The 21,106-nt window shown below is 54.1% G+C and overlaps 1 protein-coding gene across 1 annotated transcript; it reads left to right on the top strand.

Moving 5' to 3' along the window:
- Window positions 1-1,228: 1,228 nt before the first annotated feature.
- NCF4 (neutrophil cytosolic factor 4) lies at window positions 1,229-19,154 on the top strand (the record flags this gene model as incomplete). Its single annotated transcript, XM_079714311.1, has 10 exons — window positions 1,229-1,260; window positions 6,662-6,746; window positions 7,214-7,367; window positions 9,479-9,549; window positions 12,536-12,663; window positions 14,267-14,324; window positions 14,997-15,095; window positions 17,306-17,436; window positions 17,716-17,781; window positions 18,959-19,154. 10 exons carry the CDS (start codon window positions 1,229-1,231, stop codon window positions 19,152-19,154), a joined length of 1,020 nt encoding a protein of 339 aa, XP_079570437.1.
- Window positions 19,155-21,106: the final 1,952 nt, after the last annotated feature.

The following is a 21,106-nucleotide window of genomic DNA, read 5'->3' on the forward strand; positions in this document are numbered from 1 at the left end:
CAATGTGCTAGGCACTGCGCTAGCTGGGAAGACAGTGGTGAAACATATAAATACACAAACAAATATGAAGTTACAATAGTTCTGAATGCTCTAAAGCAAAAGTATAGGGATCTGGGAGAGAACATCAGAGAGAGTGTGACATATTTAGGGTGAGTGTTCAGGGAAGGTCTCCCTAAAGAGGTGACTTCCAAGTTGAGCCCTAAAGGAGAAAGGGAAGAGCATTCCAGCAGGGGAACAGCATGCACAAAGGCCCAGAGGAGAAGACATCTTGGAACATTCTAGAAATGGACTAGAGGCCAGTGTGGGAAGGAAACAGCCCGGGAGAGGGGGCTGGGGAAGCCAGTAGGGTGTTCAGAACTTTGGAGGCAGACAGGACTAGAAGTTTGGACTTTCTCCTAAGTGCAGGGTGAAGCAGTTAAAGTTTAAGCAGGGAATGGTGTGATCAGTTTGTAATGTGAAGCTCACTCTGGTTGACAGCCCTGTAGGGAGGATTGGCATGGCAGGCCCATGTAGGCCCAGGGATCTACGGATGAGGAAAGTACAGTCCAGAGCTCCAGGAAAAGGGGAAGACGGAAGCATAAACCAACCTTCACACTTTAATATGACACAAGCACCTGTGAGCACTAACTTCGTTGGGAGAACCAGGGAGGCTTCCTGGAGGAGGTGGCTTCTGAGCTGGGCCTTTGGGAAGGCAGGCAAGGTGGAGGCCAGCACTCCAGGCCTAGGGAATAGGTTGGGTAAGTCTCAACAGTGAAGGGGTGCAGGTTGGATTTGATGAGTCAGTGGATGTGAAGTGACTCCCCAAGGTTATAAGTCCCCATGGTGGCTGAGCCAGCACTGGGACCCGATCTCTGATGGAGAGGGGGTCTCTGATGCCCAACTGAAGCCTGGTCCCAAGAACTGACATCGAGGAAGTCCCCGACATCCCCCATATCAGTGCACTCCTGCATACCCAGCGTCAGCGTGTGCGCACTTCCCCACTTGTGGTACAGCTGAGAGGTGAAGAAGAGGAAGTGTGGGCCACAGGCCAGCCCCAGAGGGCTTTGGAGGAGGAGCCTCTTCTAGAGTTGAGAGAAGCCAGGCTGGGGCCTCCCTGAAGGCGGCTCCTGAGGACTCCTGGGACCACAGCCGAGACGCAGGGTGGCTGGAGGGAAGTGAGGGGCAAACTCAGCCTGGGCCTGGCTGGGAGAGAACCTCCGCCACCGCCTCCCCTGGACCACTGACAGCCATGGCCGTGGCCCAGCAGCTGCGGGCTGAGAGGTGAGTGCAGGGGCGCTGCCCTCCCGGGGCCTCCTCACTCTTCCTGGCAGGCCTTGGGGGATGGAAGCCTGCCTTCCTGCAGCCCCTTATCAATGCCGAAAGTTGAGAGGCTGGAGTTGAGTCAGAACCCAAATACTCAGAAATGCAGACTCTGAAAACTGTTTAAAGGAAACTCCAAGTCATGGCTCACCTCCCTCAGGCACGGTTGAAGACACTGAGGCTCAGAGAGGGCGAGTGGCTTTCCCAGGGTCACGCAGGAGTGGCTGGTAGAGTCTGGACGGGAACTCAGGTGTCCTGGGGCCCAGGCTGGGCCTTGCTGCTCCACACTGTTCAGTAATGGCTGTTCAGACAGAGGCATAGAATCTGGTTCTTTTCCAGGGCTTGTCTCAAATATCGCCTCCTCCGAGAAGCTTTCCCTGATAGCCCCCTCTGAACACTTGCCCTGTTTCCTTTTCCTGTGTAGTCCTTACATTACAGGCATAATAGTCTATACTCACTCATTGGTTTTCTTTACCACTGGCTCCCCAGTTAGAAGCAAGTTCCATAAGGTATTTATCTCTTTTGATCACTGCTATATCCCCAGGATTTGAACAATGCCAGTACAGACTAAGTGCTCAGTAAATGCTGGTGAGTGAATGAATGAAGGAATAAAGGAATGAATGGACCACTGAGCTGGAAAATGTTCTTAGATCCTTCTGGTCCAATCCTGTCACTGTATGGGTGAGAAAACTGAGCCCCAAGGAGAATAAAGTACTTACTCAGGGTCACACGGAATGAATGGCAAGGCTGGGGCTCAGAGCACAGCCTTGTCAGGGCCTCGCCTCGTTTCTCAGGAGGCACTTTCTGAATGTTTCCTCAGTAGCCAGGCCTGTGCTCCGAGCTCTGGGGGGATCTGAGGACACAGGGCTTGGCTCCTGCCCTCCTGGATTGGAACAGCAGGTGACATCAGAGTGTGGTAACAGTGTGGAGGTGGCTCCGAGGGTCACTGGAGATGGGCCAGGCTGCTCTGGGCCGAAGTGGGCAGCAGAGGGCCTGTGGGGGAGTCTGTGGCTAGAAGTGGAACCCGGGATGGAATTTCCGAAGGTCGAGAACGTCAGAAGGAAGGCTTGTGTGTATGGCGGGAGAGGCAGCAGAAGCAAATGCTTGGAGGGTAGTTCAAGAATGGCCTTTGAGAGCCACAGAGGGTGGTGCTCGGGGCTGGGGTGAGGTTCTCCCACCAGATCCCAGCCCCTCCAGCCCACGAGTCCTCACTGGAGACTGGGCCTGGCACGCAAACCCAAACCTTCGGAAAACAGCTGCTGTTTGAGGCTGGTGGCACTTCCTATTTCCCAGAGCACGTGGGTCAGAGAGAGGATGCCCAGAGCTGGCCAGCCGGACGGTGTGTCCCCTCCCTCCCACTCCCCGTCCCTTTGCAGATGTCCTTGGCCCTCCACGGAGGAAAGGTGCCTTGCTCCCCTCCTTCATGGGGCCGTAGAGCCAGGCCCTGGGGTCTCTCAGCCTCCCTGCACCTGGATGCCTGTCTGAAAGTGAGCCCCTGATGCTTGAGGCCGAAGCGGAGGATGGGAGGGCAGTAGGTTTCTGGCAGTAGTACTTTCTAAAACCCAAGACGTCTAAAGATGGAAAGGACTGTCATGGGAGGAGGGAGTTTGCTTCCCACAGACATGTTTTGAGCACCTACTGTGTGCAGGCAGCACAAAACCTGAACTAGCTCCCGCCTCAGGGCCTTTCTACCCCTTAGCCCTTCCCGTTCAGGCCCCCAAAATGGACTTCTCATGAACGATATGAATCTATGGGCCCTGAGTTTACTTCAGCTCAGAGGGGTCCCGGCTGAGGTGTCTAGGGGGCAGCTATTCTAGTGGGACTTGCAGCCGGGTTTGTTGCACCCCTGGCATCGCCCTGATGCAGCAACTTCCAGGCTCAGCTCCCCGCACACAACCCCTGGCAGCCAGGCTATTTCCATGTGGCCTAAAGCGGACTTGCTGAAAGACAGACACAGGGAGTGGCCTTGCATCTCCCTGAGCACCTACTATGTGCCGGGGCTGTTCTGGGCCCTGGGGATGAAGCAGTGAGCAGGGTCCCTGCTCTCGTGGGGATTCTCCAGCTGTGCTTGTTACAGATCTGACCTCTGAACCCTCCAGGGATGTAAATACTTCCATGGTCCCCATTTTGGAGTCGGGGAGAGGCCAGAGTGCAGAGAGGAGTCTCCCCAAGCCCGCTGACCTTGGTGATGGCAGAGCGGGAATTCAGGTCTTCATCTTTCACCTGTGCTCTCCCGCCCCATGACACACAGGTCTCCCGACATAAACTCCTTCCTCACCCCACCACCAAAGGGTGAGGCTCAAGGGCCCGTCGTGAGCAGGCTCTGCCTGTCTCGCTGGCTTCGTCCCTCATAATTTGCCTCCTCTTGTATGGCTGGGGTCTTTGCACTCCCTCTTTCCCTTGCCTGTCATCCTGGGGCCAGGTCCTCTTTACTTCTCCCCCTGACCTGGTGCCACTTCTTCCAGGAAGCCCTCCCTGACCATCCCCGATCTGAGCACACCTTGTCCTCCTACATACACAGGACCCCTGATTCTCTCTCTCTGATAAAAGTCACCCTCATCTTAGAATTGTCTGCTTGCCAAGCTTTTTTGCCCACTACTACCAATTTGTTGAGGGAATATAATAATGGCCAGGCTCCTGCTGTGGCTCGAAACATCATGGGCTTTTCCTTCACAGCTTCTAGGACCACTGAAACTATGTAATTATTTGTCCAGCTCCTCCACTCAACTATGAGACCCAGGAAGGCAGAGGCCATGTCCTAATGTTCTTAGAACAGGGTCTGAGCTACAGTAGGTGCTAACTGTATGGGGTGACTGTTGCTTATTCTGGATGGGGTGACTGAGGCTGGGAGGGGCTGGGGTTTATCTGAGTTCACACAGCAAGCTGCTGGGAGCTTTCAGAGCAGGGCCAGTGCAGCAGTGTTTGGGAACAAAATTCTGGAGCCAAATCCCAGCTTCCTTACTTACTTGGGTAAGTTCGTTAACCTCTCTCTGCCCCAGTTTACTTGTCTGGAAAAAAGTGATGCTGTCTTAGAAGGGCACCTGGTGCTCAGTGCGCTCAGGAGATCGTTAGCTGTAGTTACTATTACCCAGCCCTCCTGATTCCCCGCAAAGGGCCATTTCTACCTCTCGGGTTTCTTCCTGTCCCACCCCCATCCTACTGCAGGTGAAATACCCAAGAAATGCACAGTCTCAGGGGAGAAAGTGGAGGAGGAAGTTTCTCCCATGGGTGTTACCACAGGACCATGTGTGGAAAGTGAGTGGGGAGGTTGCCAGCCGCCACCAAATTGCTCTGGGAGTGCTGGGGATTTCCTCTTCCCGCTCTCTGGCACCCTGAGTCACCTCCCCGCCAGCCTCCAGAGTCCTGAGATAGCCTGAGATCCCAAGCAGCCCAGGTCACGTAGGGACCAGCAAGGGCTGGGACTGGGTGTGTAGACTTTGAAACCAGTATCGACTGAGGTCCCAGCCAGCTCTGAGGCTCGGACAGGGCAGCCCTGCCCCCCACTCCCGCTCTGTTTCCCAATCGCTGCAACAGTAACAGAATTGCTGATTGCTTCTCATTTCCTCATCTGTCCACAATCAGCTGGACTCAGTGACCCCCTAGCTGTTCCTTCTCCATCTCCTTGGCGGTCCCTTTCCTCTTCCTCCATCTGTCCCTCTCAGCCCCCTCCTCTGCTCAGTGATTGCTCTTCCCTGGGGGTCTTAACCACCAGTCACAGGGCAGATGGTTTTTACCACTCCCACTCCAGTGGGGTTCAGCCCCACCCCCGCTGAACTCCAGAGCCACACACCACCTTTTGCCAGACCTCGACCTGTGTGCCCAAGGGACCTCTCAGATTAGCATGCCCCAAACTGAGCCCATCAACTAGGCTCCCCCGCCAGCCCATCCTGGTCAGAATATGGGTGACATGTGGGTGTCACTCCTGACACTGCCCTTTCTTTCATTTCCACGTCCAAACAGTCTCCAAACCCTGCTGGTCATAACTCTGGAATGACTCACAAAGTAGTAGTGTGTCTGTCGGATATGCATAAGGCTGCAGAGAACAGAGGAACTGATAGTGGCTGAAACAAACAGGGGTTCATGTTTTCACATAATGAGAAGTCGTAGGCCACAGCTGGTTCTGTAGCTCAGTGACTTCAGGACCAGCGTTCCAGAGATTCCTGTGATCAGTCTCATGTTTTTGCCTCATGGATGCAATGTGGCTGCTGCAGGTCCAGATGTCTCACCTGCTTTCCAGGCCGGCAGAAGGGGAAAGGGGAGGAGACCATGCTAGCCTTGTCCAATCCTCTGGATCTTGAAGCGCACACTCTCCTAGAGGCTCCTACAGCCTCTAGGTTTCCTCTTAGGTTTCATTGGCCAGAACTGCTCATATGGCTGCTCCTAACTGCAAGGGGGTCTGGGAAACAGCAATGGGATTAGTATATTTGGCTCAGACCAATAGTGATCTATCACTTTGGGGCTAGGCATTGCCACCCTGAAAAAAATTGGAGCTTGATTAGCAGGAAGAAGCAGGGGACACAAAAATGGAACAGTGTCTGCCAAGGGTGGTGTCCCTTGCGTCTGTCCTCTTCTCCTGTCCCCACTGTCTGGCTCAGGGCCACATCAGCTCTCAGCTGGACCACTTCAGGGCATCCCAGTGGGCTCTCTCTCTTCAGTCTCTGCCCTCCTTTTCCTCTCCATGCAGCTACCCCAGTTGGCCTCCTAAAGCCGGGGTCCTATTGTGTTCTCACTCTCTTCTGAAGCTTTACATGGCTCCCTGTTGCCTATAAAACTCCTTAGCTCAGCACTGGAGACCCTCCTCAACCGGGCCTCATCTGCCTATTCAGTCTCTGATCACACCAGACTCCAGCCACACTAGACCTGGAACCACTCCTAGGGGCCTCAGACCCTTGGCACGTGCTGTTCCTTCTACCCGGAAGGCCCTTCCCCCTCCCTGGTCCTACCTGGTGGACTCTTATCCAGCCTTCTAGACCTGGCTCCAATGTCACCTCCTCTGTGAGGATTTTCCCAACCTGGGTATAATGAGCCATTCTCTCTGGGAGGTGTGTGTTGACTTTGTTTACCCCTGTGATCCAGGGCCTAGAACAGGGTCTGATAGGCAGGGGTGCTTGATTCCCTGTTCCCGGATGAATAACGCAGCCCCAAAGCGATTTGCTGGACTCTACTATGGCTGTTGATATATGGCTCCGATTCCAAATGCCTTCACTGTCAAGGTCTGGTCTGTGTTGCTGCCTGGCACAAGAGGGGTGTTGAACGGGGGAATGCAGGTACACGGGTTCACTTTGCACAGGGCCTCACACCCAGGGGCCACCCAACACAGCAGGGTGATAACCAGGATTTCTTCTCATCCCGCCTCCCTCAGCGACTTCAACCAGCTTCCTGACGACGTTGCCACCTCAGCCAACATCGCCGACATCGAGGAGAAGAAAGGCTTCACCAGCCACTTTGTAAGAGAGACCCCTGGACCTTCACCCTCTGACCTCTGAGCCTCCAGCACTCTTCTCTCTTCACTTCTATCCCAGGGGTTCTCAACAGGGCGATTCTGCCCTCCAAGGGATGCTTGGCAGTAAATATCTTGAGACAGGTTTGACTATCACAGCTTGGGGCAGAGCGTCTACTGCCTGGAGTCCGGGGATGCTGCTTCACTCAGTGCGGTGCACCGGACAGTCCCCACGACAAAAAATTACCTGGCCTCACATGTGATACCAAGGTCGAGAAATTCTGCTCTAACCCTAGGACCTGTGGACCTCTCCCCTGCTCTAGCTCTGGCCTGAGATGCCCCACCCCCTGGTCTGCAAAGCCCCACCCCCTGGTCTGCAAAGGTCCACCCCCTGGCCTACGAGGCCCCACCCCCTGGCTTGCGAGGTCCCACCCCCTGGCTTACAAGGCCCCACTCCCTGGCCTCTGTCCTTAGGTTTTTGTCATCGAGGTGAAGACGAAAGGGGGGTCTAAGTACCTCATCTACCGCCGCTACCGCCAGTTCTACGCCTTGCAGAGCAAGCTGGAGGAGCGCTTCGGGCCGGAGAGCAAGGCCAGCCCCTACACCTGCATCCTTCCCACGCTCCCAGGTAGGCCACCAACGGGCTGCCCCAGGATGGAGCGGCGCCCGCCAGCCTCCCCCCCCAGCTCTGTGGGCGCTGTTCGGTGCTTCTATTTTAGCACAAACCGTTCTATTTTAGTGAAAACCGTTCATTTAGTCCACGGCCCCCCTCCTGCCAGCCACGGGCTGCCACCTCTAGCTCTCCGGACTTATAGCCCTTGGCCTCCTGATCTCTGATGACCGTTACGGCTGCCCTGCTTCAGCTATCCACCGCCAGCTTCGGAGCGCAGCAGCCCGGGCCTCTCCTCTTCGAGACGGGAATCCCCGTGTCTCCCACGTTAAACACAGACCCATGTTCCAGCCCTCCCTCTGTCCCCTGCGGGGGAACTGCTCTCTAACCCCCCAGTTCCCCGTGGCTCTCCCTCCTTCCCTGCTCTGCTGGGACGCTGTGGGCGTGCACCTCTGCTTTCAGACAGTCCCCTCACCCCTTGTCTCCTGACCTTCCTCCCCTGCTCAGTCCTCACCTTGGACAGGCCCAAACCTCTGGCTTCTCAAGGCCAGCCTGCATGAGCCCAGCAGGAGAAAACGCCACCAGAGGGGGGTTTCGGGTACACGGAGTGGTCTTGGCTGTGCCCTGCACATGCTGCAGGCTGCATCCAAGCACTGTTCCCCTAAACAGCAAAGATACTTCCTGACCTTCCCTTCCTCAAGCTCCAAACCCTGCCTCCAGCTTGCTTTCCTCTCCGCCTCAGCCAGTGCCTGAGGTTCCCTGCATCCAGTGTCCAGCCTCAGGGAGGAAACTGTCTCCCAGGGGTTCACCCATTCCCTGGCCCCACCCCGCCCCCTCCCCATCTCTGAGCAGCAGGGAGGAGGGGTCCCTCTTACTCTCAGCTGACCTCTCCTCCCTGACAGCTTGTCCCATGCATTCCCTGTAGACTCACCTTCTCCTTTATCTTCTGATTCTCTGCCAAGCTTCACCACGGGAGGGCTCGGTTCTCTTCCATTTTTAAACAAAAATGTGCCCTAAGTGGGCATTCTGGCCACAAGCCTCCTTGAGCCCCGAGGGCCCTCAGAGATCTCTGCCTCCTTTGGTGCTCCTTGGAAGGCGGGCATCCTCTGTACTGTCATCCTCAGTTTTGTCTTCTCACTCCCCCATAGGCAATTTGACCTGTGCCTGTGATTTTAACTGCCCTTTTCTTGCTACTAATTCCCCAATGTCTCTCTCTACCCCAGACCTCAGACGCTACCTTCCTTACACCGCCAGACACCAACCAGTGTGTCTCACAGGCAGCAGGCAGCAGGAAGCAGACCCGTCTCACATTCGCTTTCTGGGGGGCTCTCTGGGTGGGCAGTTCTCCCAGGACCCCCACCTGAGGCTCCTGGAGAGGACATTTGTCTTTGGTCCGCCGTCATCGCTTTCCCTTTCCCCACAAACACTCTGCCTTGCTTGTGAGGAATGATTCACCCATCCACTGCACAAATATTTATTGATTTGGGCATTATTCTGCACCATGGTTCTTAACCTTGGTGACCTATTGGAAGTACCTTGAGATTTAAAGAATCCTGATGCCCGAGTCCCACTCCCAGAGATTCTGATTTAATTGTTCTGGGGTGAGTCCTATGCAATGAGATTTTATTTTATTTTATTTTTATTTTTTTACATCTTAATTGGAGTATAATTGCTTAACAATGGTGTGTTAATTTCTGCTTTATAACAAAGTGAATCAGTTACACATATACATATGTTCCCATATCCCCTCCCTGCAATGAGATTTTAAATGCTTCTCAGGTGACACGAATGTGCAGCCAGGGTGATGAGAACACAACTGTGAGAATTGCAAAGATCCTGTTCTCTCAGAGCGAAGAATTTGTGTGTGTGTGTGTGTGTGTGTGTGTGTGTGTGTGTGTGTGTGTGTAGGAACAGGCAATACATAAACAATTAAAACAAGAAAAATATCAGCTGGTGATAGTACAACTCAGAAAATGCACGTTGGGTGGTGGCCACCGCAGCGCTGTGGGAAGAGGAAAGGGAAAAGCGCTGAGCCAGTGTGGAGGGTTCCTGGCCCGGGTGGGCAACTCCGGGCCCAGAGACCACACTCTTGGGTCAGATTCCCAGGACAGCTCTTTGTGTTTCCTCAGCCAAAGTCTACGTGGGTGTGAAACAGGAGATTGCCGAGATGCGGATACCCGCCCTCAACGCCTATATGAAGGTAACAGAGGGGCCAGGCCAGGTGGCCCCTGGGAGGGCCCAGGATGCTGAGGATGGGCGGGGCCCAGGTACTATCCCTGGGCATGGCTTTGGGAACTAGGGCTGGCTCTTCTGCTCTGATGGTCCCCATCTTCAATCCTCAAAGGCCAAGCCTAGGGAGAGAAGCAGGATGTGTTCTCAGGGTTCCGGGGATGGGACAGGAGCAATGGAGAAAGTTCAGAGAGCCACACTTTGAACTGACAAATCTAATGGCTGTGCTGGGTGTCCTGGTACAGAGGAGAATAGGATCCAGTGCCTGCCCCAAGGTCCCCGCTATCCAGGGGGAATACAGACACGTGGGTCATGAAACCATAAAGGGATACGGTCTGTATAACAAGGGCACGGCGGACCAAGGCCCCGGCTTTCTCACATAGCACCTTTGTATGAACAGGCCACAGGCTGGATTTTAGTTGCATCCATGGGCCTTAGATGGATGCCCTTGTGTATTCCCCAACCTGTAAACTGTCTACCTCCTCAGAAGACGAGAACACAGAGGAAGGAACATCTTAAAGGCAGAGAGCCAGGCTGGTCAGGAAAGACCTTCCACCAATTAGAGCTGGGCAAGAGAGGGATAGTTTTCCTCATGAGGTAGTGAGCACCCTATCACTAGAGGCATGCAAACCTTGGCTTGATGACACCCTTAGGAAACTGGGGAGAGAAGCCCTCTTCATAGCCCAGAGGCATCCTCACAGACAGTGAGTCCTCCCTGTTCTACTCTTACGGGAAAAGAGCACCGAGCTAAGTGCTCTGGTCTTTGCTCTGACACTGAGTGGGTGATTTAGGGCTATTTGCTCATTCTGTCTAGGACTTGGTTTTCTCACCTATGAAATGGAGCCGTGCCCCCAGCTCTCCTGTCTCACAGGAGGGGAGTGATGTTGGGATCTATTGAGAAAAGGACAGGAAGGTGCTTTGTAAACTGTGAACCCGCTTCCAGAATGTGAGACAGCATGACTCCTAGTGGAATGAGGGGGCCCCAGGAGTATAAAGGGGGTGGGGGAGGGAGGAGGTGGCCACCTGCCCTCCCCAGTGGCTGCAGGAATCCTGGGCTATGGGCAGAGGAGAGGTAGGGTGGGAAAGCCCGTGGGCTCCAGTACTGGAGGCATCTCCCCTCCAGGGGGGCGCTGTGACAGCTGCTCCTTCTGGGCAGCTGGCGGCTCCACTCTCCAGCGGGGCTGGAAGGAGGGAGGAGGGGCTGTGGATCTGAAGCTCTTCCATCCACGCCTGGTCTTGGCAACCAGCAGCCCGAAGGATCTCATCTCTGCCTGTCTGTGTCTGAGTGGGTTCCTCGAAGCTCAGAGGTCAATCAGTACTATGGTAACCTCACCCTGGGCTTGAAACATTCAGAGACGGGGAGCTCACTACCACTCTCCCCTGACCCAGGCTGCTCGTCCATTGTTGGACAGCTATTAGAAAAGCCCGACTCCCTGTGACTTCTACCCACTGGTCTCACCTCTGGGCTCATGAAGAATAGGGCTCACGTGACAATGACAATTGCCTAGAACTATGTGGAGTGCTCTGACTGGCAACAAGGAGGCTCTTGATATACATTTACTGGATAAATAAATAGGCTTATTTAATTCCCTCAATAACCTATGAGTTCAATACTCTTATCCCTATTTTAAAGTGAGGAAATGGAGGCATAGAGAGGTAGAGTCACTCACTCAGTGTCACAGAGCAGTTAGGTGGGTAGGATGGGATTTGAACCCACATCTCTGTGACTCCAGGGTTGCGCTCTTACCCACTGTGCTGTATTGTAATAAAAGTAGCAGCAACAATGATAATATCCAGCTTGGATAGGGCCCTTGCTAGATGCCCGATGCTGCTCTAAGTGTTCTGCACGTATTCACTTATTTAATCTTTACACAATTCCACGGGGGAAATAAAATCTCCACCATTGTATTAGTGAACATACAGAGGCACACTTGCTCCAGGTCACCCAGATGGGCGGCAGAGCTGGGATGCTATCCCGGGCATCGCCTGGCTCTCTCTTTGCCCTTGAACCCATCTCTGGGCTGGGCCCCTGCCCTCCCTATAGGACAACCGTGTCTTTTCCAGGCCCTGCGTTCCCAGTTCCTCTGAGGGGAGTTCCCGGCCCCTCCCCGTGCTGCTGCCCCCGTGGAATTTTCTGAGGGGGTCTGGGTGCCTCTGGAGCTGTAGCACTCAAAGCCAATCACAGTGCTTCTGAGGACCCGTGCAGTGGGCAGCTTGCGGGGATGACCCTGGCAGGTCCTGGGCGTTCTGCATCCTCACAGCCTGAGGGTCGTTGCACTGTGGTGGGTGTAACCAGCATCTGATTGAGAGTCCCGACCCCACCACTTCCTAGCTCTGCCCACCGGCCTGGGCACTTTCTCACTCTGAGCCTCAGTTTCCCCAACTGTGATATGAGATGAAGTATCAGGAAGCATTTTTTTAGGCTGTAATTCCACTAACTGTTGTTAATTTGGGTTATTTGGGGAATACTTCCCCCATCATTGTCTCGTTTTGATCTAAGGGATGAGCCTTGGTGGCAGATGGCTCTGGGTGTCACTCGCTAGGCTGTGTGGCCCTGGGCAGGTCCCTTCACCTTTCTGACCCTCCCTCCCAGGTTATTGTTAGATGGAGCGAGGTCACACCGTGGGGCACTCAGTGCAGTGCCTGGACAGTCACCACCACATCACGTTACCTGTCGTCACCATTATCGTCATGTCTGAAGGCCTTTGGGTCTTTTCCAAATGAACTGTTCTCAAGCAAGTTGGCCCCCTCCTGACCTTGAACCCAGGGGCAAATCTTGTGATGTGTTACCCTCAGCCTATTGAGATTTAAAAATATGTCTTACTTGTTATCAGGCAGAGAACCATTAGTGGAGAGAGGCGGGCCCAGCTTGGGGGACGGGGATGGAGCAGCTGGGCTGGGATGTCGAGAGCTTTCTGCTGACCACCCCACCTGTCCTGCATCACCCCCAAATGCAGCACCTCCTCAGCCTGCCCATCTGGGTGCTGATGGATGAGGACGTCCGGATCTTCTTCTACCAGTCGCCCTATGATGCAGAGCAGGTGCCCCAGGCTCTCCGACGGCTCCGCCCGCGCACCCGGAAAGTGTAAGTGACCGGTCCCTGCACCCCCATCAGCTAGAGCCCTGGGCCACTTGCTCCTAATCAGGCTCTCTGTCCCAGAGGCCTCTGCTGCAAAGGCACTTATTTTCCCTGAAAGAGGCAAGGAGTAGAGACCAGGTCTATACCTAAGCACTCCAGGGTGGTTTGGCTTGTTAGGTGAGCTTGGAAAATCAAGCGTAGGGCCTAGAGGACAGAAAGTGTGTTTGACAGTAAGGGCTGGAGGACAGGGGCTGGGCCATTGATGGGGGAGAGCTTGGTGCCTCAGCAACCACTGGGGATGGTCCGAGGGCTTTGGGTGCCTGGGGGGAGTAGGGAGTAGGGAAGGGAGGAGGAATCGTTCTGTCTGCAAACACTCCTCCCTGCATCTCCTGGGATGCCTTGTCCCTGGTTAGTTTTAGTTCCATGGGGCCGGCTGTGGCTCCTGGTGTATCACACTGGTCCCCAGGGGGCGTGCTGCTCACTCCCTTATTCCAAAGGGCCGGCAGCTCCCTCTAGCCCCTCCTAAGCTGGAAAAAGTCTTCAAAACTCCAAGCCACCGGGCAGCTTCCCTGGTGGCGCAGTGGTTAAGAATCCGCCTGTCAATGCAGGGGACACAAGTTCGAGATCCCACATACCATGGAACAACGAAGCCCATGCGCCACAACTACTGAGCCTGTGTGCGCACCTAGAGCCAGTGCTCCACAACAAGAGAAGTCACCACAATGAGAAGGAGCCCGCGCACCAGAGCGAAGAGTAGGCCCCGCTCGCCGCAACTAAAGAAAGCCCGTGCAGCAACAAAGACCCAATGCAGCCAAAAATAGATAAATAAATAAATTTATTTAAAAAAAAATCCAAGCCACTGAAATAGGGCTGGGCTTCCAAACAAGAGGTTGCTGCTGCTAAGAATTTCAGGACAGGGCTCCTGAGCCCCGCCCTCCCACACAACTCCTCCCTCCTCCCTCTGGCCAGTATCTCTGAGTGTCCTCTCTGTGTGGTGCCTCGCCATCTCCCCTGTGCACCCAGGCAGGTGTGCTCTGAATTCCAGCTGTGCCCCACAGCAGCCCTGTGTCCTGGAGTGGAGCTCAGCGCTTCTATTTTTTTTGGGAGGGGGGCACGCGGGCCTCTCACTGTTGCGGCCTCTCCCGCTGCGGAGCACAGACTCCGGACGCGCAGGCTCAGCGGCCATGGCTCACGGGCCCAGCCGCTCCGCGGCATGTGGGATCTTCCCGGACCGGGGCACGAACCCACGTCCCCTGCATCGGCAGGCGGACTCTCAACCACTGCACCACCAGGGAAGCCCAGCTCAGCACTTCTTGAAGCCCATTTCCTCAGCTGAAAAATTAGGGTTGAGTGTGGGAGTAATGTGAAAGGGTTGGCAAGCTATGGCACTAAGCAAATGTATATCTGAGCCTATGCCTCCTGGTCCACAGAAGGGGATGCAATCCCTCCTCCAGGGCAGTGAAAGCTGTGGGGAGTGTGCTGGTCCAGAGGAGCAATTGTAGCTGCATCTTTAACACCCTCTCCCTCCCCTGCCTTTCCTGCCTCTGCTGAGTGTCTCCTCCGGGCACAGAAACAGGAGAGGTGACAAGCCCCTCTTCTCTCTCCACAGAAAGAGCACGTCCCCACAAGGCACCGGCTTTGACCGCATGGCAGCTCCACGAGCGGAGGTACCTCACCACTGGGCAGCAGCCTGGCTCCACCCTTCAGCCACTGAGCCCGTCCTGCTGGCGCCCGCTGTGTGCCCAGAATGGGGCTGGGTATTGGGGGGGTGGAAGGACCCACATCCGTGGCCTTGGACACCTGAGGACTCCCAGCCAGCTGAGGGGAGGGCATGTGAGGAGCACACAGAGACAAAGGGGGATCCATCCATCCATCATTCATTCAGCAAGCTCTTCTGGGTCAGCCCTGCCTTGGGGACTGAAGCTTCAGAGGTGACTCAGACCAGGCCCTGTCCTCAAGGAGCTCACAGCTCCCCAGGGATGCACCCTTAGAAATGGGTATTTCAAAACCAGTGTGGTCAATGCCCTGGGGGTTATGGGGGCATTGGAGTCCCCAGTGAGGCCTGGGGGATGGGGAGTTGCCCAGTCCACGGAGTTTGGCCCCTTCCCTCTCATGCTTATCCTGGCAGTCCTGGAAGGAGCACCATTCTGGAGTCAGGGAGACATGGGTTCTAAACCCAGCTCCTCCGCTAACAAATAGAGTGGCCTCAGACAAGTCACTTATACTCCCTGAGCCTCAGTTTCCTCATCTGTTAAATGGGATGCTGAAGTATGTAAAGCACTTTAGTAGGAACTCAGTGAATGTTTCCTCCCTCCCTCCTTACTCCACCTTCTCCCCAGGCCCTGTTTGACTTCACTGGGAACAGCAAACTGGAGTTGAATTTCAAAGTTGGAGATGTGATCTTCCTTCTCAGTCGGATCAATAAAGACTGGCTGGAGGTAAGGTTGGAAGTGAGGATGGAAGTGAGGTTGGAGGTGAGAATGGAGGTGAGGATGGAGGTGAGTTTGGAGGTGAGGATGGAGGTGAGTTTGGAGGTGAGTTTGGAGGTGAGGATGGAGGTGAGGATGGAAGTGAGGTTGGAGTGAGGATGGAGGTGAGTATGGAGGTGAGTTTGGAGGTGAGGTTGGAGGTGAGTTTGGAGGTGAGGATGGAGGTGAGGTTGGAGGTGAGTTTGGAGGTGAGGATGGAGGTGAGGATGGAGGTGAGGTTGGAGGTGAGGTTGGAGGTGAGGCTGGAGGTGAGGTGGAAGTTAAGTTGGAGGTGAGGTCACTTCAAGTCTGTGAGGGGATCAGAGAACACGGAGGTATCTAAGAAGGCCCCATGGAAGAGATGCTGTCCAAAGATAGTCCTGGAGATCTGGGCAGGTGGATTGGGGAAGCCTGAGGAAATACAGCTGTGTGTGGCTGGAGCAGCAGATTCTGAGCCTACACTTGCCTTTGGTACTGACCCCAACCAACGGTCGCTTTAGGCAAGTCAGTTAACCTTCTGAGTTGAATTTCTTGGTCTATAACAGGGTATCTCAGCCTGTTCACTATTGGCATTTGGGGCCAGGCAGTTCTCTGTTGGGGGGCTGACCTGTGCACTGCGGGGTGTATAGCGGCGTCCTTGGTCTCCATCCACTAGATGCCAGTAGCACTCCTCCAGCTGCAACAATCAAATGTGTCCCCAGACATCTGGCCCTGGGGGGCAGAATCACGCCCAGTTGAGACGCACTGTCCGTAATCTGGGGTAACGTTACTCACCACGCAGGGAGCGAGTGAAGATGATGAGGGAGACTTGAGCTCCAGAGTCTGGCGTGACATCCTAGCTCTGTTTTTAACTATCTTTGCAACTTTGGGAAACTTACCCAACCCCGTGGTTTCCTTTCCCATAAATGGAGATAACTAACAGTGGCCGTTTCTTCACAGGTTTCCGGGAAGGGTTGAAGGAGGTGCAGCTGTTTTAGGGCTCGGCCCATAGGGAGACTGGCTGTGTGGCATCTTGGCCATGCTTTGTCCCTGCACGCGGCAAGCGTGATCCATACAAGGGTTCATAGCACGACTGGAGACGGGGGGTGGGGGTCACCGGGTGGGAGGCCCTGGCCTGGTGCCAGCCTTTTGGATTAAGTCCTATAGTTATGAAAGACTCTCTTTTCTCGGGGCTCCTGGGGGGTGGGGTGTGAAGGAGGTCATGACACAGGAGGCAGGGCCAGCCCCCGGGGGTCCTGGAATCATTGAGGGAAGGGGAGGGTCCCTGGCATCCAGGGGCTGGAGAGGAGTGTGGACCAACCGTTGGTCTCGCAACTTGGCGGTTTTGATTTTACGCCAGTCCCGGAGCTCTGTCTCAGGCAGTCTACAAGCTGTTACAGCTGAGGGGTATTGCTGGGTCATTCTCCAGAAACAGGAAGTGTTTGTTGACTTCTTGTTTTCTAGAAAGTTCTATGAGTCGCTATGCTGGCCGACTTCTGGCCTCAGATGGAAGGGAGGGCTGGGGAGGAGCGAGGGTAGTACTTCAGCCTCAGTTTATACGTCTGTAAAAGGGGACGGAAACAATATGTCTTCCATAGTGTTGCGAAGATTGAGAACAGGTGACAAAGCACAGGCAGTGGCTGGGTCTTGGATGGAGCTTAAGAGAGAGGCCTGGCTGGAGGGAGATTTCTGGCTGTCTGGTCTAGAGCAGATGGAATCCGTGGACAAATGAGTGAATTGGCCCCACCCCTCCCTCCTCCCTCCCCCCCCAATTTTCTTCCTGAACGCCTACCACCACCTGAGTCCCTGTGAGATTCACCTGTTTACCTGTGCATTGTCTGTCGCCCTCCATCACACTGGAAGCTCCAGGAGGGAGGGCAGGGATTTTCATCTCTTCTGAGTGCCCAGAGCCTGCTCCGTAGCTGGCACTCAAGAAGCCTTTGAATGAATGAATGAGTGAATAAATGAATGAGGTGAAAGCAGCTTTGCAGAGAAATTCAGGTCTTAGCTTGTTCTAAAATGGACGCCTTGGGGTGAACAGCTTGGTGACCTTGCCCACTTTTTCTCCTCCCTCTGCCTAAGGGGACCCAGAGCTCATCTGCCTGTCCTGTCATTATAAAGGGGCGGGTCCCAGGGGCATGGCCCTGCTGCCTCTGCTGGTACCGGCAGGGCAGTGCCTTCTCCCCCTCCCCACCCCGCAGGGCACTGTCCGGGGAACCACAGGCATCTTCCCGGTGTCCTTTGTGAAGATCCTCAAGGACTTCCCAGAGGAGGATGACCCCACCAACTGGCTACGCTGCTACTACTATGAGGACACCATCAGCACCATCAAGTTAGTGGCCTGCTGGGAGGGAGGGGCCTGTCCAGCCTCCCTGCCCCTCCCCACCCCTCCCCCACCTCCATATCACACTCTGGGCTCTAAGACCCAAACCAGATCGCATGTCCCCCCACCAAACACACACACTTAAAAGCCCGCAGGGGCTCCCAGCGCCCTCCAGATAAACCAAAAGGCTGTCACAGGATGTCAAGGTCCAGCATGACCTGGCCTGCCTCATCCCCTTCTCCCCATTCCAGCCTGCTGCCTCCTCACCCCTGCCCCTTGTCCCCTTAGGGACATTGCAGTGGAGGAAGACCTCAAGAGCACCCCACTCTTCAAGGACTTGCTGGAGCTCATGAGGTGAGGGGCTGGGGTGGGAGGCGCTGGGGGCGTCAGACACGCTGGAGGAGAGAACAGAAGGGGAAACAGTGCATTCAGAGGCTGGGCGTTTTGCATCTATTTCACCTTCTTGTTTTATCCACAACCCAGCCCTGAGGGGTGGGTATCACCTTTCCACATTAGAGATGAGTGGGGGGCTGCAGAGAGGTAAAGGGGCTTACAGTTTGTGGGCCTGGATTTGCTAAAGTCTCTCTAGGTTCAAAACCTTGGACTTGGACCCTCCACCCTTAGGGAACCACCGCCTCCCAAGATCCAGCTGGGTTATGAACAGTTATTTTACAGAATGGAAATAGCATTTTTATATTCCTGACTGCAAAAGCAATATCTATTCATTATTTTTTAAAAGAATGTCAGAAATCACAGAAAACATAAAGAGGTGAAATCCCCTCATATTTTACTCCTCTCATTATCTGATATGCATTCAGATTTCTTCAGCGCACACCCCACCTGCACCCCACTCCCCCTTAAATATTATTTAATTGGCTACACAGCATCATTCTGTGGATGCACCATAACTAATGTAGCCATCCCCTTTTGTTGGCCACTTAAGTTATCTTCCACTTTTTTACTACTGTGAATAGTGCTGGGATTCACATATTTGGTGACTTGCCTGATTATTTCCTTAGGATGATTTTCTAGAAGTGAGATTTGGGGATCAAGGTGTTTGCAAGTCTGATAGGGCTTCTGACGCATTTTGTCAGATTACCTATGGAAAATTGGATGGCTTTTCGCCCATCTACCTGCACCCCAGGTCAGACGGTTCCAATCCTTAAAAGGTTCTTCTCCATAGCCACACACAGGGGCTGTCGCAGGGGCTTTTTTCTGCTCTACTCTGTGCCTGGCAAAACCCATTCTTCTTCCCTATGACAGTTCTTAAGTCTTCAGCACATTTATGCACAAGACATTTCAAGCTGTGCCACTAATTTGTTGTGAAAGTCCCGTTGTCCCCTGGAGGTCTCAGTTTCCCCATCTGTATAGTAGGAGGTTGGACCACTCGGATGATAGGGCTGGTGTCCAGCTCTGACCTCGTCTGATTTTTCGATCCTGGCCCTAAAACTCCCTCTGTCCCCTCTCCCTGCCCCCACGCTTAGGCCTAAGGCCCCTGGACCTTTCCTGAACCCTGATCTCTCCCACCCAGGCGGGAGTTCCAGAGGGAGGACATCGCCCTCAATTATCAGGACGCCGAGGGGGATCTGGTTCGTCTGCTATCAGACGAGGATGTGAGGCTCATGGTGAGGTGGACCCAAGGTCTCCCCTCCCAGAAGCACCTCTTCCCCTGGAAGCTGCATATCACCCAGGAGGACAACTACAAGGTCTACAACACGGTCCCCTGAGCCAGCGGCATCCCTGGGGCAGTGAGGGGACACCTAGCAAAGAGCCCTCGGAGAGGATTAGGACCAAGAAAGGCTGGGAGCACGGGACACACTTCCTGGTTCTGAATCTGATGGACCTACTGGCCTTGGCTTGTACCATCTCTGCATTTGGTCTCTGAATTACATAAACCATTTCATCTCAAAGTGCTGGACTGAGGAAGATAGTGTCTTTCGAAGAGAGAGAGGAGAGGGAGGAAAATACCCATTAATGAGCATCACTGAGGGGTCATTTATATACGGAAGGGGGCCCTGGCTTTGGACCGCTAATCCAACTGCCCCGTTCCCTCGCCCTGTCCCCATGTGTGGAGAAGCCCAGCAACACTCGCGTCCCTTCTGGTCACTCCCTTTTACGCCCTTTCCCAGGAGTGGCCGCCTGCCTCACGGAAGTCATAGTCCCCCAGGAGCCCTCTGGGTCAGGACAACACCAAGCCCTCTGCATGACCAGGGTCGAGGGCTTCCTCTGCCCTCTTATTCCTGCTGCTCTGCAGAGGGGGCAGAGACCTGGGTCATGGTGTTGGTGGTCTCCATTGTAAGTAGGGGGTGAGCGGAGGGAAGACTCTGGCCCCACTGGGGAGGAAGAGGACGCAGAATGACGGGATCTTCCTCTGTGAGCTGAAGCTTTTTCTCTCCTAAGCAGCTAAAATGGCAATAGCTATCACCTCCAGAATGGCTGCAGGAGGAGCTTGGTGGACGCCCCTGCCCAGTGAAACAACCACTTAACTGATGAAAAATACTAAAAACCAACCATTGAAAGTTTCTGGAAATTGTTCTGAGGGCATACAGGAAGTGGAGAAGCGTTTATTCTAGAAAAGCCTACTAAATCTCAGTCAGAACAATGAGTCTGTGGCATTTGAGCCTCAGTGTGCTCCCCTCCCTTCCCCATCCCCTACTCCATGTGATGGAAACTCTGCTCTGGATGCACTATTCTGAGTGGATGCAGCCAAGAAGATGGGGGACCCCTCTCCCCTCAGCTCCCCGTCTTTTGCCATTTCAGCCCCAGAAAGGGCAGGCTGCCAGTGCCTCTCATCCCCACAGCCCTGTGTTGTAGAAGCGCTATTCCAGGCCATCATGGCCCCCTACATCTGTGTGCTGGGGCCGCCATAACAAAGTACCACAGGGACTTCCCTGGTGGTCCAGTGGTTAAGACTCCACGCTTCCACTGCAGCGGGGCACAGGTTCGATCCCTGGTCGGGGAACTAAGATCCCACATGCCGCCCAGCGAGGCCAAAAATAAATAAATAAATAAATAACCACAAACTGATGGCTTTCACAACAGAAATTTATTGTCTCACAGTTCTAGAGGCTAGAAGACTGAAATCAAGGTGTCTGCAGGGCCATGCTTCCAATGAAGCCTGTTGGGAAATCCTTCTTTGCCTCTTCTTAGCTGCTGGTACTTTTCTGGTGTTCTTTGCCATCCCTTAGCATGTAGACACCTCACTCTAATCCTCCATCTTCATGTGTGTCTTTGCATTTTTCTTCCCTCTGTGAGTGTCTGTCTCTGTGTCCAAATTTCCCCTTTTTATAAGGAAACCAGTCATATTGGATTACAGCCTGCCCTGATCATTTTAATTTGACTTAATAACCTCTGTCCAGACCCTATCTCCATGTAAGGTCACATTCTGAGTCACTGGGGGTTCATATCTTTTGGGGGAGTACAATTCAACCGTAAGAATGCACTAGAAAACATCTGTTTAAGAATCATTAAACAGACCATGCAAAGTATGTACTGGCAAATTCAATTGTTTGACTTCTAACATGTTGCCTGACCAGACTCGCTGAGGGACCCTGCTGCTGCAAAGCATCAGGACCCTAGATAGCACACACTCTTCAAAGAATCATGAGCCCAATAAGAAGTAGCGGGGTTCTCCAATGACCCTCCCACCCCACCACCCACCCCCACTGAAAAAAAATCC

This window comes from Hyperoodon ampullatus (genome assembly GCF_949752795.1).
Source record: "Hyperoodon ampullatus genome assembly, chromosome: 11".
In the NCBI taxonomy this organism is placed as follows: Eukaryota; Metazoa; Chordata; class Mammalia; order Artiodactyla; family Ziphiidae; genus Hyperoodon; species Hyperoodon ampullatus.